Source organism: Protopterus annectens, chromosome 3.part0 (assembly GCF_019279795.1).
Source record: "Protopterus annectens isolate FY-2018-M chromosome 3.part0, PAN1.0, whole genome shotgun sequence".
Classification (NCBI taxonomy): Eukaryota; Metazoa; Chordata; order Ceratodontiformes; family Protopteridae; genus Protopterus; species Protopterus annectens.
The window spans coordinates 241,524,070-241,541,547 of NC_056731.1; the positions used below are offsets into that span (position 1 = coordinate 241,524,070).

Genomic DNA, 17,478 nt, shown 5'->3' on the forward strand with positions numbered 1-17,478 from the left:
GTGCGGGAATTGAAAAGCAGATCAATATATTTTTTTTTATTTGACATTCGTTGTCCGGGAATGTCTGAGTGGGTCAGGAACCTATTTTCGGTCGAGGACCTGGGAGAAAAGCTCCACAATGTAAAAACATTTGACAAAATAAAAGTACGGTGATAATTACATTTGCATGTGGATGCATAGCTTGCAAATTACAACGTAGCCTTGTTGACAAATAGGCAGTTGATATTCATTTACAACAGCAATTCTGTAATCATGATGTACAGAGGTAGTGGTTAGTTCAGTTTTATCTAATTACAGTCCTTTTGGTAGGCTGATTGTACACATTATAATGAAAGTTTGAGAAGTTAGGATGTCTACAAGGATGTTTTTGGACCTTTGAAAAAGGAATTAAAAGAAAGTAAAGGTTAGCTAATGTACATTAGTAAGACTTGCAGCTTATTAGAAGAGTGAAATGTGGGAGCTTAATATCTGTTTTCAGGACTCAAAGTAGAACAAACTGAAGTTGGGAGAGGGGCAGGTAGAGGAAGGAGGAAAGTATATATAGCAAAGTTAAGGGATTGGAAGGGAGGGGTGAAGGGGGCTAGCTAGGTTGACTAGAATAGGGGTTGCTAGTTCTTTTTGGAACAGGGACAGATGCTTGTATCTCTGAGGTGTTTTTTTGTGTGAGTTTAATATTCTTGTGGTTTATTTCTCTGATGTTTGCTGGTAAGGCATTGCAGAGTTCAGCTACAGTGTAGGCGTATAGAAACTGTCCAGCTTTTTTGTTTAGTCTTTGTAGGGTTGCTCTTTGCTAGTCTTCAGATCAGAGTGTCCTGGTGATTATGTATGTTTGGAGGAGTGAGTTGAGTCTTGGGCAGTTATTGGGTTGATATATCACTTTGTGTGCCATATTAAATTGTTGGTGGCCTGGGAGGTGTTGAATTTTGAGCCAGTTGAGGGCACTGAGAACTGTGCAGTGGTGTGTGTTATGGGGTGCATTTGCAGCAAATTTAACAATTTTATTGTAGCAGGATTCCATTTTTTATTTTAGGGTAATCTGAATGTTTGCTAGAATGAGTGCAGTGTAGAGAAGAGAGGGGAAGCAGGTAAGTAGTTGCCAGGATGGTTTTGGTGGTTGAGTTCATGAAGTTTTTATGCTAAAGTAGCATTCCTAGTTTTGCAGTGAGTTTTTTTTATTGCATTTTGAATATGTAGATCAAAGAAAAACGTATTGTCTATAGTTACTCGTAGTAGTCTAGCTTGGGAAACAACCTATTTGAGTATTGTTTAGTGAAATGATCTTAAAGTTTGCTGAGAGATTTTTGGGTGTGAAAAGAAGTTTAGTTTTATTTGGGTTCAGCAGGAGCTGTGCATTGTTTAACCAGATCTCTATGGATGTGAAGGCAGTTTAGGTTAGATGCTAAAGGTGTTTTATGTTGTTGGAGGAGGAGATGGTAGTAGAATTGTTGGCATTTTGCAGTAGATAGCTTTGTTAGGAGGCAGAGTGAAGGTTGTTAAAGATGTTAGAGTAATGGTCTGAGAACGGAACCTTGACTAATTCCAGTGCTATTAGGGTAACTAGTTTGAGAGGATTTCTTGCCATTTTACACATTGCTGCCTGCCTTCTAATTAACTGTTGAACCATAGTTGAGTAGTAGGGGAAAGACCAAGGGTAGAGAGAAGTTGTAGTAGCTTTTGGTGGGAAACAATGTCATAGGCCTTTGATAGATCAAGAAATATTACAGATGTTAGTAGACCAGCATCCCTGGCTTTGTGGACTGTATATGTCAAGGAGACTAATGCAGTTGTACTATGTGAAGGTCTGAAGCTGTGTTGGGTGGGGGCGAGTAAAGTTTTTTGTAGGGTATGAGTAAGTAGTTGTTTATGTATCCGTTTTTCAAATATTTTGGATAGGGGAGATTGTATAATGATGGGGTGATGATTGGAAATGTCATTGACTTTTACCGCCTTTGTGTAGGGATTTATTATGGATTTATTTTCCAGAGGATGGGGATGTAGGATTCTGAGATGGATTGGTTGATGAGTGTACTGACAAGATAAGGTATAGCATTGGCAGCTAAAGTACCCTGGTTGGAGGCTGTCAGTGGATGGAGAACAGGGTTTTAGTTTGAGGAGTAAATGACGTATGTCGTGAGTGGTTATAGGTTAAAGAGGAAGGAGAAGATGTTGGTGAGATGTGTGTGTGTCCTGTGGGAGATGGGAAGATGAGGAGGGGCGTTTTGTAATCGTTAGGGAGGGGCTGGGGTTGTGCATGGGGTAAGAGTTTGAGGGCTTGTTGGAAGGATTAAGTAAATTATTATGCTGTCTATGAAATGTCTGTTGAAAGCATCTGCTATTTGAGATGGGGTTTTATTGGTGGCAGGGGATGGGTTTTCTTTGGTCCCAGTGGCAAGGAGCTGAGAAATTGTATTCCAAAATTTTGGGGGGGGTTTGCGGGAGGTTTTTTTTTTTTTTTTTTTTGCTTGGTTGCGTAGCTGTTTAAACTTTTGGTAATTTGGGTCATTTTTGGTTTTCTGCCATCCTTGACAGGCTTTCTCTGTTGTGATTAGTAGTTTTTTGTTGGCCTTGGTTAGCCAGGGAGCATGATTAGTTTTTCGTCTCTTGATGCAGAGGGGAGCTAGTTTAAGGTATCTAGGAATATTTTGTTGAAGTGGCTGACAGCATCCTCCAATGGTAGGAGTTTTAGTATGCACCAGTTTATAGATTTTAGTATTGAGTTAAATTGGTGGTGTTTGAAGTTAGACATATTACATGAGGTTTTAAAGATGTGTTTTTTGGTGGTGTGGTTTATGGTTCTGTTAGTATAGGTAGGTAGGTTGTCACTTAAGTTATTTGGTGGGGCTGTGGAGTTGGTGTATTAAGAGAAGAAAACAAGATTTTCATCCAAACTAGAGAGGCTGGACAGAACTAATTGCTTAAATTTCAAGAAGAGGCTTTCCCTTTTGTGGCCTATACCTCAACCCCATCAACTTCTTGAGTGGTTCCTCCTACATTTAGATATGTTAATTGATCTAGTGGCAAGGTCATGGCAGGGACCAGGTAAGTGTGAGGCAGTGCAACAAAAGCCAGATGTGAAATCTGCAGTACTCCAAAGGAAAAGCAACACAAGGCTAAGTCCCCAGTGGTAGATTCCATTGTTGTGGTGGCAACAACTAAGAAATTGCTGACTGAGCATTCAGCTACTGCCCATTCCCCTAGAGTTCCAGGCAATGGATAGGTTGTGAAAGTGTGCATATGCTTCGGGCACGTTCGCCTTAAGGGCTATGAACTGTGTCAGTCATTGTATCATTTCCAGAGGGATTTGGCAAACCAAGTCCCAATCACTCTGAAAGCACCCATGACTACAGATTCCAGAAAGCAGTTAGAAGAGGACTTGATCACAATGTCTACCCTATCAAACCCCTTGATGCACCTCATGCATAACAGTGGATGTAGCTCAGTGACAGCCAGAGTTTGTGTGACTATGAGAAGTTAAGCCTGGCTACACCTTTATGACTTTCAGACCACTTTAAAGCATCCTTCACAAATGCTCCTTGTGGCAGATTTTCATAATTGGTGCATCAGTGAAGGAGTAAATCCAGAAGTGTGAACAAGATATTATGCTATGTGCGACTGGAGTGAAGTTCAGAGTCCCACAAAAATTGTCTGATAGGAAACGGAAGGGGCCTAGATCACTCTTGATTCAGGGAAAGCATTAACATTTTGAGACATCTTCCAACAGGGGAAGTTGGGCCAGAGGCAGCTCCTTCAATGCATGAAAGTCGTAAGGCAAAGGAGGTCCAGAATATCAGGGATGTGTCTGACCCTTTTCTTACAGGCAACCCCATTGTCCCCTGAAGGGCTTATCCAACTGTCTCTCTCTGAATGCACTTGGGGTTGCTCATCTCTTGACCCAGATGTGTGGAAGTCCATTGCACAGGACAAATGGGTAAAAAGAAAAATGTCTATATGCACCCCCAGAACCCCAACATCCTTTGATGGATTTCCAACCCAGTCGGGTAAGAGCAGCAGATAAAGAACTCACCTCTTTGCTTTACAAAAAAGCCATCTGGGGTGGGTCCAACCAGACCAGAGTGTGTCAGGCTTTTATTTGAGATTTTTTGGTTCTGAAGAAAAATCAGGGCCTCAGGCCTATGTTGAACCTCACCACCTAAACAAATATGCATGGAAGACCCTCTTTAGGATGGTCACAGTGCCTTGTTGAAAAACAAATGCTTGGATGTGCTTGGTGGACCTCCAGGATGCTTTCCCTTCACATAAAGAGGGAGATATAGTCCTGTAAGTTCCTCTGCTCCCATCTGGGAGCCAGCCATTAACCATTGGTCTTACCACAGCCCTCAGTGGGTTTACCAAGTGAATGGCTCACTTACATCTCCAAGGATTCATAGTTTTCCCCTACCTGCACAACTGGCTCCTATCTTCCATGATGGAATCTCTCATAGAGGCCAGGAACTGTCTGCTTATGCTGTGCCTGTCCTTAGAAGTATATAATCTATAGTTTCTCTCTTGTCAGTCAGGATTAAGACGTTGAGATATGTAGTGCTAACTTTTCTTCAGGCTTCAATCCTGACTACTGCTGTAGTTCTTAGGGTTCTGGGGTTAATGGCATTATCTGTACTAATGGTTCAGTTTGCACATTACCATATGAGACTTCTGCAACTGCTTCTTCATATGTAGTGATTTTAACTTTTACAATCTTTCTGCAAACCACTTCTAATTAACATTTTTCAAGAAACGTTTGCAGTGGTAACATAATTCCCCTCTCATCCATTCATGCAGGCCCTTAGTTCCACCACCTCTAGTAGTGGTTCTGACCATCAATGCCTCCTTCATAGGATGGGGGGCATTACAATGAGAGAATGGTCCAAGGGTCATTGACTGCAAGCAAGGGCAAAATGCAACCCACTGTCCTAGAGATGCAAGCATTCTTCCTTGTGTTGTAGGAACTCCAGGACTGCTTTCTTCTGAGAGTGATCTCTATCCAAATGGGCAACATGGCAGTAATTTGGTAAATCAAGCAGATCAGGGGGAACCAGATTGTACCCTGTCTGGAAACAGTGAGGGTTTGGCAGTGGGCAGTGACCTAACGCCACTTTCTCAAAGCAACACACATTCTAGTAACTCTCAATTGCCTTGCATTGCAGGCCTTAGAAGAAGATCTCTTCTACTTCCTCACAAGTGGTCCCTGAGTCCATTGATAGCAAGACAAATCTTCATTTGTTGTGCTTCTGTGCTGCAACGTTTTTCCTCTTCGAGTAGCTTTAAAGGTAGCAGCCACTTTGCTATGATCCCACTTCAGGGACTGTCACCACTGGCTGCTCTAAACCAGCAGTGGCCTCCTGTTTTTCGCTGTCTCTTCCCAACTTTATCACTGCTCTTAATTTGTTTTACAGAAAGCGGTCATGTGCAAGATCTCTGTTATCCTCGTAGCCCCCTTCGGGCCCAGTCAAATTTTTTTCCCCTTATCAGACCTCATCTCTAGGAGCCATCCTGGATTTTGGATCCAGTGTATGCTATTCTCTTGCACCCCCTCTGGAACTCCACAACTTAAACCTAGCAGCTTGGTTTCTCCAGTTCCACTAATGGCCAGCCACACCTTCTAAAGTGATCAGGATCCTTATAGAATCTATTCATAGAGTTTGCTGTAATAAGTGGAAGCCTTTCATCATATGGGCATCTTCCTAGAACACTGAGCTTTTCTTCACCTCAATTTCATATGTCCTGTGCTTTTTGGCATATGCATTTCTCTGGCTCTAGCTTCTCCATAGTGAAAGTGCAGCTAGCAGCTATCACTAATTTTCACGAGAGACACCAGGAAAATTCCTTTGCTTTACAAAAGCTTTGTAAAAACTTTCTCAAAGGACATTTTCCTACTTAGTCCTGCAGAAAGAGAACCGGTTCCCCCTTGGGATTTAAACTTTGTTCTAGAAGTGCTGACACCACCATTTGAACTGACTTCAACTCCATTAAAGTTCCCTTCTTGGAAAAAAAAACATTTTAGTAGCCATCAATTCTGCTAGAAGGGTTTCAAAGCTTCAGGCACCTTTTCATCAACCCCTTACTTGGTATTCTGTAAGGAAAGAGTGTTACTCCGTACCAGTCCATTCATTCTCCCTAAAGTAGCTTCCTATGCATTTACCAGTATTTTTGCCCAGCCATCTCAACAAGGGGGGGGGGGGGGGTACAATCTCTATATTTTAAATGTGCATGGACTTATCCTTTCCAGATGGCTATCGAGCTGCAATTTTATTCACACACAATTGTCCTCTGCCAGGCAAACCCAAAGCTGTTTCCACCACAGCAGTGATACTTCTACCACCTTTTTCAGGTGTTCTTCGATAGATGAAATTTGTGCAGCTGCTATTTGGTCCCCCGTGTAAACCTTCACTAAATACTGCAAAATAGATTCCATTTATAGAGCTAGGGCATCTTTTGGGGTATTTATTCTAAAAAGGTCTCCTGTTGTGATGGCACCCTGGAGTTCAAGTATGTTGAAATTCTAACCCACACGTCTAAGTAGACAGACTGAATGAATAGGATATGAAAGTTATGTACTTAGCATAAAGCTAGATATTTTCATTCATGTTTGTCCGATATGACAGCTTCCCCTTCCTTGAACTTGTAGGATCTGAAGAATCTGACATTTCTTTGTGAATATACAGATACACGTCTAGATATTGATGTGCATGTGTTGATAAGGTTCCATACTTAGTCTGTGGTAATTGTAGCCATCAATGCATTATGGGAGGGAAAGTCTTACAGCTGCGCAAAGCTGGAGCACTAATGCTGCAGAGTTGGATCTGACAAGCACCTCAAGGACCACAAGTCAGTTTGGATGTACTGAAATGAAATGAGCTAATGTTACGGTAAGCACATAACTTTTATTTTTGGACAAGGATAACTGGATGTGCTCAATAAACCTTCATGATGCATACTGTTACATAAAAATGATCAGATAGTCCAGAAGGTATTTATGCTTCCAGCTGAGAGCCAGTCATTATCAACTCAGAGCACTGCCCTTTGGCCTCACCATAGTCCCCAGGGTGTTCAGCAAATGTGTGGGAGTGGTAGCAGCTCACTTGAGACTGCAGGGATTCCGAAAATTTCCATACTTAGATGACTGACTCATTACCACCTCAACCAAACATTTACTAATAAGAGCAAGAGATCAGGTACTCTGGACTTATTCTCATCTGGGGATAACCATAAATTACAACAGGCCTCAGTTACAACCAACTCAGACATTGGAGTTCATAGGAGCAGTGTTCAACAAAGTATCAGTGCCAGCTTCTCTCTCTCCTTCAGGAGTGCAGACCATCAGATTCCATAATTTGCAGTACCAAAATTTCAGCTCGGTTGGTCCTGCAAATCTTGGGGTTAATGGTGCTCATAAGTTTAGTTCCTCTATCAAGATTTCATATGATAATTCTTCAATGGATGCTAGCAACACAGTGGTTGATTCTCTATCTCCGCATGTCAGCGCAAATAAGAATCACTCAGGCATGCAAGAGACAGCTTTGGTGGTGGATTCGATCAGATCATGTTCTACAAGGCCGTCTTTTCATCCTTCCTCAGCCCAAGGTTGTAGTGACAATGGGCACTTCCCAGCTTGGGTGTTAGGGGAGACACTTCCCGAGGAAAATGGTCCAAGGCATTTGAGCTCCCAAAGAAGCCAACACACACACATCAGTGTTCTGGAAATGAGAGCAGTGCGGTTAGAATTGCAGGTATTCCAAGACTCTTTCCCTTTTATGACGGTTGTGATCCAGACAGACATGTCAGTAGTTTAGTACATCAGCAAACAAGGGGGAGCCAGGTCTTATATCTTGTGTAGCCAAGCCCTAAGAATGTGGCAATGGGCAGTTTTTATCCAACCACTTCCTGATAGCAATGCACATTCCCGTGGAAGTCTAGTGTGATAGCAGACAAACTGAGCAGGTCCATTTTGCTACCTCTTGAGTGGTGTTGCAGCAGGAAAGTGACCAATATGATTTTCATTCAATGGTTCCAGCTTTGCTGCAATCTTTTTGCAGCTCCCCCTAACAATAAGTGCAGCAGCTTCTTTGCCCTGATATCTTCACTGAGGGGATTACCGAGGGACACACACTACTCCATGATTGACCCCCCCCCATCTTCTCTATGCCTACACCCCAACTCTCCTAATTTCCAAATTCCTACAGAAAGCTGCCTGGTTGAAGAGCAAAGTCATCCTCATTGCTTCTTACTGGCCTTGACAGATTTGGTTCCCCTTCTTTGGTCTTATCTACCTCACCCATCCTGGATTCTGGATCCATTTCCAGACCTCCTACCTCACCTGACAAGCATGATTCATCCAGGTATCTCAGACCTCAAGCTAATAGTGGGGTTTCTCCAATTCCTTTAATAGCCAGACAACCAATGCTCTCTTCCCCTGCCCATCACTGTCCTTCATGTTGATCTCCAGTTATGGCTTATTCTGTTAGGATGTTTATAGTAGTTCTTTCTACCTTATGTAAAACAGCAAACAAGATCTGAGGTATATTAGGGGTTGGTACATTATGGGTAAGGGTAATCTTTTTGAATGTCTTCTGCCTTGGGCTTCTTGTATAGTAGCAACAGTACATAATTTCTTCCTTATCTTCAGTAGACCTCTTTCATCTTTGACTCTTTTTTGACCTGTCACTGCTACCACCTTCTATAAGGGAGGGAGGAGTATCCTCCCCCTGAGCCTGGCCCTCACCCCGTTGTAGGAATGTTTCCATGTCTTGAGGATTCAACAGTTCTAGTCATGGCACCAGTGGGCACACAATTGGACACTTTTTTTTATCCTGAGACTTGTGCATCCAGTTGGCTTTTTTTTAACCTACTTCTGTCAGTAATATAGGTTATATAAAATACAGTCTGTATATCAGTGTTGTCTTGGCGAACTTTTGTAAAAACAGGGTGCACTAAGTGAAGGTACTCACCATGACTTGAGGATGAATTCAGTTCCAGCAATATTACTTACCTTTTCTTGCTGATCATAGGAAGTTACTAGGCTATTGGCTCTGAGGGCCTTGTAAGCCTAGCCAAGAGTTTAGCCCATGCATAGACAAATCAGCCCCGATGCCCCTATCCAGCAGAGAGACTGGTAGAATCTCAGGAATGTATTTTCTATTTCCCATCCAGTTATCCGGATTGTGCTTAAAAAGTGGTAAAGAGGTGCTCTGCTTGACATGGCGAGGGAGTCTATTCCATAGATAGGGGAGTCTCTGTGACACAAATCTGTCCCGCCAGCAAGACCTATTGATGTCACAGACCAGGTTGAGGCCGCATGTGTAGGTTACTCGGGTGGACCTTGAATTGTGGATATGCAGCAGTCCCATCAAGTCGGGGTCTGAGATCGCCTTGTGTGCCAGACAGAGGTCACCTCTGAGGAGTCTGTATGAAACAGAGTAGAGAGATGGGGCTTTTAGCCTGTCTGTGTATGGTAGATTTTTGAGGCCCTGGATTCTCCTGGTGAGGAACCTCTGTGGTCTCTCCAGCTGCTGCATGTTCTTTGTGAGGTACATGCCGAATGAGGAGTTGTACTCAATTTTGGGCCTTATAAGGGAAGAATGCAGGGATGTTATGACCTCATTGTCCCTGGATGAGATACCCCTACTTTTGAAGTGGGCCATGTAGAAAGCTTTCCATACAGTGGAAGCAACATGGTGGTCAAAAGTCAGGCTACTATCAGTCTGGATGCCCAAATCCCTCATAACTGACTGCATGCTTGGAACGTTATCAATGTGATAATTTGTGGGGACATCACTCTCCCCAAAGGGGATGATGATGCATTTTTTTGTATTCAGCTTGAGGCCATGTTTCTGGCACCAGTCATTTGTTTGGGTGAAACCCTTTTGGAGGATGTCCACGTCACTAGGGGAATTGATGACAGCTCCCAACTTGCAGTCATCTGCAAACTTGGCCAGCCATAGCCCAATGGTTTTGGCCCATACCTCAGAAAAGTATATCCAAAATAACAGAAGACCCCAAGACCGAACCCAGGGGTATGCCACTCGATATGGGTCTACTGCTTGAGGTGGCTTCCCCTATTTTGACTAGGTGGGTTCCATCAGTGAGCCAGTTAACTACCCATCTGCTAACATACAGATTGATACCTAGTTGAGAGAGTTTATCTATTATGCCCAAGTGGGGAATAGTGTCGAAGGCTTTGGCCAGGTCAAGGTAGGTGGTGTGTACGGTCTTCCCCTCATCCATGGGTTTGGTAGTTGTCTCAAAAAAGTCGTCCAGATTTAACAGACATGACCTTCCCTTGACAAAGCCAAATTGTGTAGGATTGAGTGTTTGGAGGTTGCCATTTATCTCTCCATTTGCATGCCCTGCTGTATATAATTTAGGATGTAGTTTGAAAATGGAGAGTTACAATTGAGGAATGAAAAATTAATGAATGGGTCTAGATTGTTGGGGAAAATATTGACCTCTTTGTCATTTATATTAAAGCAAAGGTGTCACTTGATAAAGTAGATTTTATGTAGAAATGAGCTAATGTATTCTTAGTCTTACTAAATGACTGAGTGCTGAATGTTTCAGGTACATGGTACTGTTAGGTGAAAGTGTGAGATTCTATTGTTATCCTTCCTTGGTGTAAGCCAAATGTATTCACATTGGGAATCTCCTGACTCTTTCAACATCAGCTACTTAAGCACCAAGCTCTTATACCCTGTGTATTCCTACTGCAGCCTCAAAAAATGCATTAGCATAGTGTCACAGGTTGTAAATTAGTTTGGTACATTGAATGTGTATTCATTTAATTCCTGCTCCTTCTACTGCATGTTTTAAGACTGAGCATCTTTATATGTCCTGGGCACAGATGAAAAATACTGTATTGGAATCATATACAGACAAGCCCAAGATTACCAAGGGTAAATGTATCATGAAAGAGTTATTTTGGGGTCCTAGGCTGTAAATAGATAATCAGTGAATGCATGAGGCCACTAGTGATACTGTCCAGCTCTTGTCCTAAGAAAAGACATCTGTGATGCTGCTACTCTATCTTCAGAAATAGGAGTAGGCATCAAAAGGTTGACTAGTGCAGAATCAGTTTATCCCATGGACTGCTCTTCATACTGTGATTGAAGAAAAAACAATTCAGAGAGTTGTAGTGACATGCATAACTTGGGTGGGGGGTAGTAGTGCACTCTGTTAGCACTTAATAACAAGGAAATCAAACCCATCTTAAAAAGAAAAAAGATAGTTTGGGAGAATGTTTTTTGTTTCTCCTTTATAGGGAATATTGCAGGTCTGCTCACTTATACTGTAGCAACAGCCATTAAAAGTAATCTGAATGACTTCTTGAGGTAAAATTGAATTAAGCCATCAGGAATGAATAAAAGGATGTGCATTATCAACTTAAGGTTGATGAATATGTAGATAGTTCTCAGTATAAAGTAAGCATTTTTGACGTGTTGTTTTCAAGTGAAGTAGGAAATGAGAAATTAATAAAAGCTTAACAGAAAGAGAATTCTATGCCTTTTATTGTTTGATATAAAAAGATTACTGTCCAGAGGAGTTGTGTGTATAAATGTTGTGAGTGTGAGCAGTCTGTTTTCGCATTCATTCTGTCCCATCCCATGCCTCTTGTTTTCATATGTTATTTTGTTTGTCTTTTTCCTGTCTTTCCTTTCTTTTATTTTTGTTGGCTGTTCTTTTTGTATTCATTTTTTAACTGTTAGTCCATGCTGACTGTGACCCATATGCTGTGGCAGGGGTTTGCAATGATCACGGGAAGACGTATGCTTTGTATGCCATCACAGTTTGCCGAAAAAGTCCAGACGGCAGTGAAGACATGTGGAAAACATATCGACGCTATAGTGACTTCCATGATTTTTCACATGAGAATCATTGAGCAGGTAAGATTTAAAAGCTCTAAATTTAAAACATTGATAAAGAACATTTACTTCTCTTTGTGCTTTAACTTTTTAAAACTTAATTAACTGAGTTGCATGTCATACCTCACAGTGTAAGATATTTGTAGTGTGGCCACTATAAAAATATGCCATACTTTGACATGCCATCTGGTAAACTGCTAAAAATTCACATTAATTAATCTAGTGCATTTTATCCCTGTCCTGTCAAAGTCGCCCTTTCCATTAACCATGTAAAGGTATCTTGCTAGTTTAATATTTACTGTCTTAGAACTAAGAATTTTTTTTATTTTGCAGATGTTCTTCGTGTGTCACTGTTGCAGTCATCACACTTGGGTTATCTGCCTGCAGGTAGCCCTCAGTCGGCCCGAATACCAGAGTCTTACGATTTCTGCATCAGATGCTGTCTCTTTTTCCATGACGTCAGGTCGTCAGGGGTATAAAACAGGCAGCCGACACCATTACATCAGTCTTTCTTGCCATGGAGAAGCCCAAAGCAGAAGCAGTTCGCAAGTGCTGGTCTGCCGCTACCTGAAATTTTTGTTTTCGAGTTATAATCCTGAAGTCTTCTAAAGCTAAGTACCCCATTGGGGATCCTTTTTCCTTGCTCTAACCAATGTCAGAAAAAGTTAACAATTGTCTTGCTTGTGGAAAGCAAATACCTCACAGTGATTTTCATTCTTACTGCGTCACCTGTTTAGGCCCAGACCATGACATCACTCGCTGTCAGTTTTGTGCCTTGTTTAACACCCGTACAATTCATCGTCTGGCTTATCTTTGTCGCTAAATTCTTTCGCTCTCGTTCTACGTATTCCAAAATGGCTTCGATAAGCCATCCAACTACCGATCTTCCAAAAAAAGTAAAGATAAAGACAGAGACCGACCGCATAGGTCGAAAACTGCCGACGACTCTTCTATTAAGCTAGTTGCCAGTCCGCCAGTACTCAGTGAGGTGCCTTTGCAGCCCCTGATCCCCGCTTCTTTGGATTCGCAGGCCTCTGCTGAGACCCATTCAGAGTCCGGTATGCCGTGAGATGCTTCGACTATGGAACCTACAGATGTCTCTACCTTGGATGGGTCCGGAGCCGCTGTGCAGCCACTGGCTTCTGAGGGTGTATTCCATCCTACCGATGTTAGAATCAAACAGACAACTTCATTTTTAGCCAAAACGACCAAGTTTCTTTGGCCCAGAGTACACACTGTGCCTAGAAAACCGATGACCAAAGCGCATGCTCAAGCTCCCATGCCACAAAAACAAATGCTTGGAGTGGCTGAAGGCCTTATTACCATAATTAGGGGAAGCCAGCCTTCCTCTGCTAAGAGACAAAGAAGTGAGTTTCCTTCTGATTCTGCAGACCAGGAGTCCGATGACTGTACCTTCTGATTGTCAGGACATGCCCTTATCGGCCTATGAGGATTCAGATGCAGAGGAATCCATTCCCTCTGCCTCCCCTCCAGAGGATTTTTCTTTTAGTGCAACCTTGCATACTTTAAGAGAACATTTCTACTGGGAATGCCAAGACTACCCTCAGTCCAAAAAGAGACTCAGAGAATTTTTAGAGTTGCATCAGCACAGGCCTCTAGCTATACCCCCTGTTCTGGATGTTGTAGATGTTTTTATGGAATCCAGATACATTACCCCCGGCCCCTAGGAAATCTGACAGGTACTACAGAGTACCTGATTCCCACAAATTTCTCTTCAAGAATCCTACTGCAGATCCAGAGACCATTTCCCAGGGACCTAAAGGTATTAAGGCCACTGCAGCCAAAAATCCTACGTACAGGAATTCCAGAGCTTTAGACAGATGGGGGTAAGAAGGTATATACCTTTGCATCTCTTGCCATCAGGGCATTGAATTGCCAGTTTCACATGTAGTACAAACAACATATTATGGAACTAATTAAACAAAAATGGTATTATTTCCAGATTGTGCAGAAAATAAAGATTTACAAGAACCAATTCATTCTGCAAACCATGTTAGTAAGCATACTTTGCAGTGTGGCTTTGATGCCCTAGAAGCATCTTGCAGGGCTGTAGTCACTGGGTCTGTACTGAGAAGGCATGCTTGGCTGAAGGAGCAAACCTTGCCAGATCATATCAAATCCAAATTACTAGACACTCCTTTAAATAAGGACAGTTTGTTTGGCACCAAAGCAGAAGTTGTTCTTAAAAAGGTGAAAGAAAAACCTAAATCTATGCAAACTGTTAAAGAATTCTTACAAGTGCAACCACCTAGATTCAGTAGGCTTTGACCTTCTAAAAACTGGTCCTTTCCAGCCCCTTCCAGGCCTTCCCAGACCAGTCCCAGGGGAAACGGGCCACCCAGACTACAGTCTCAGGGTATGCAGAGATCTAAACAATGGAGTGCCCCCACCCCAAAAACAGGGAGTGGTAAGCCGCCCCCTTATGGAAAAAGTTCACAATGACACTTCAATTATCATTCCCAGTCCTGCCCAGTTACTTGTGCCCCTAGGAGGAAAACTTGCCCTTCATGCAAAAAACTGGATGCCCATTACTCAGGACCAATGCATCTTAAACATTGTATCCCAGGGGTACAAATTGTACTTCCATTCACTGCCAACCTCAAGAGGGTTTCCGGACCTTCCTCTAAACAGTGGGCAGAGGCAAAAATGCAAGTACCTTCCCTGCTCAATATCAGAGCTAGTCAGCCTGTTCCAGTAGAACAAAGGGGTCAGGGTTTCTACTCCAGACTTTCCCTGGTGCCCAGAAAAGAGTCCTCTTGGTGCCCAGTCCTGGATCTTTCATTTCTCAACACCTTTCTGGTGATCCCAAAATTCAAAATGCTTACCCTGCAACAGCTTCTCCCCATGCTGGCCAAGTATGCCTGGTTAGTCACTCTAGACTTAAAAGAAGCTTATCTGCACATCATCATAAGGGAGTCCTGCAGGAAATATCTACGTTTCAAGGCAGGCTCTATGCACTGTCAGTTGTCTGCACTTCCCTTTGGCTTATCTACTGCGCCCAGAGTATTCACAAAGTGCATGGCTCCAGCTGTTGCATACTGCAGGCAGAGAAATATCCAAATTTTCCCATACTTGGACGACTGCCTGATTCAACCGGACAGTCAGGAATTGCTACTTCAGCACCTGGCATTTGTAAAAAGCCTACTCACTTCACTGGGGTACACTATCAACGAAAGGAAATCACAACTGGTACCCAGTCAAAAGATTGTATTTCCTGGGAGCAAGGTTGGACACAACTTCCCAGATGGCATTTCTCACTTCAGAAAAACAGGTCTATCTGACAAACTACTTCAAACAAATGGCCACCAGAACCCAGGTCTCTGCAAGAAGAATTCTGCGAGCCCTAGGGTTCATGGCCTCATGCATTCTGCTAATTCCATATGCAAGACTGGAAGGTGGATACCCTGTCCTTTCAATGGGAAAACCTGAAATTATGCCTTCCCCCCTCTGCCCCTTCTCTCAAGAGTACTACTCAAGATAAAACAGGACAGGCCAAGGGCAATTCTTATTGCCCCAGACTGGCCACGCCAGCACTGGTACCCACTCTTATGCAGCTTGACAACAGTGCCACCCTGGCTCCTGCACCAGACACATTCCCTGCTGTCTCAGCAGAAGGGACAGATTTTGCATCCACAATTGCAAACCTTAAACCTTGCAGCCTGGCTTATCCGTCGAGTACCCCACCAGCAACCCTCAGCAAACAGGTGCTGGACATCATTCTTGAAGCCAGAAGGCCTAGTACTAGGAAATCCTGTGCTGAAAAGTGGAAAAGATTTTCTTCTTGGAATCAGTCTCAAGGGAAGGACACAGCAGTACCCTCCTTACCTCTAATCCTGGATCATGTAGCAGAGCTACTCCACAAAGGCCTATCCTTCTCCTCCTCCTCCATTAAGATTCATGCCTCTGCCATCTCAACTCATTATAATACTGAGCCACCTCTATTTTCTCACCCTCTCATCAAACAGTTCCTGAGAGGGGCTAACAATCTAAGGCCCCCTAGGAGAGCACCCACACCTACCTGGGACCTTAACTTTGTACTGGAAAAGCTCACGCTTCCCCCTTTTGAACCTTCTGCCTCAGCAGAGTTAATATTCCTTTCTTGGAAAACAGCCTTGCTTTTAGCCATAACTTCAGCTATATGGCTGTGGAACCCTTCATTATTTTTCATGCTGACAGGGTTTCCCTCAGGACTAACCCGTCCTTTATGCCTAATGTGATGTCCAGTATGGCTCTGAACTAATCCATCCATTTGCCAACCTTCTTCCCTAATCCTCAGAATAAAGGGGAAAGGATCCTGCACTCCTTAGACGTGCACAGACAGCTCAGGTTGTACCTTGACAGGACTAAGCCTTTTAGAAAATCTGACCAGCTGCTAGTCAGCTTTGCTACAGGAGCAGAGGGTAAGGCCATTTCAAAACAAACCATTTTCAAATGGATAGCACACTCCATCCATTTCTGCTACAAGCACCATGGAAAACCTACCCCACAGGGGATCAGACCACATTCCACTCGGACTACTTCCACCTCTACAGCATTTCTCAGGGGAGTCCCTACCAGGGAGATTCTGGAAGCTGCAACCTGGAGTTCTATACACACCTTGAGGGCTGGATTTGCTACAGCAGTCTTGCAAGGCCAACTAGCCAGCCCTAACACTTCTTGACTGCCTCCACCATTCCTCAGCTTTGGGAATCGACCCAAGTGTGATGACTGCAACAGTGAAACACGAAGAACATAGTACAGTTGTGTACACTTACAATAAATGTAGATGTTTGAGTGTATTCACTGTTGCAGTCCTGGTTTCCCTCTCTCCAGCACCCTGGCTTTCTCTGTCTTTCTACCTCTCCTCTCCTCTCTATGGCCATTCCTAATGGCATTGATATTTACTTTTTACTGGTGGTGTTCCCCACCATATACCAGCTCCTTATTTGGGGGCTCCTGATATTTGGAGCAAGAAAAACTGATGTAATGGCGTTGGCTGCCTGTTTTATACCCCTGACGACCTGACATCATGGAAGAAGTGACAGCATCAGACGCAGAAATCCTAAGACTCTGGTATTCGGGCCGACTGAGGCTGACCTGCAGGCAGATAACCCAAGTGTGATGATTGCAACAGTGAATACACTTGAACATTTACATTTATGGTAAGTGTACACAACTGTACTTTCTATTGTGCTGCTGTTTCGTATACTTGACTACTGCTTGTTGAATGCAGTGCTTGATGTTGCCTAATTCTGTTGGGAGTGGTGCTGATCAACATTGAGTCATCTGTTTAGAAGATTGACTAAAACTGGGAAACGTGTGGCAGACCTGCAAGTAAAAAATTAAAAATGCATTGTGTGTGTGTGTGTGTGTGTGTGTGTGTGTGTGTGTGTGTGTGTGTGTGTGTGTGTGTGTGTGTGTGTGTGTGTGTGTGTGTTTGTTTGTTTATCAGTATTGTTTGAGGGTCTTGCTTCCATGTTCACTGTCTAAAAAGGAATGCACCAACTGTATGCACAATTGGAATATTAGGAATTGAGCTGTTAGACATCATCTTTCACTGTAATTTTGAGTGTGGCAATATGCACTCCCCTATTATAAAATATTTATTAATTATTGAGTGCAATTA

At 43.0% G+C, this 17,478-nt stretch overlaps 1 protein-coding gene across 1 annotated transcript in view; it reads left to right on the forward strand.

The window, feature by feature from the left end:
* SNX13 (sorting nexin 13) overlaps positions 1 to 17,478 on the forward strand; it is a 1,298,295-nt gene that overhangs the window by 492,975 nt on the left and 787,842 nt on the right. Inside the window, 3 exon segments of the mRNA XM_044065560.1 lie at positions 9,099 to 9,109; positions 11,697 to 11,848; positions 11,850 to 11,873. Of these exon segments, the coding sequence (XP_043921495.1) occupies positions 9,099 to 9,109; positions 11,697 to 11,848; positions 11,850 to 11,873 (187 nt within the window).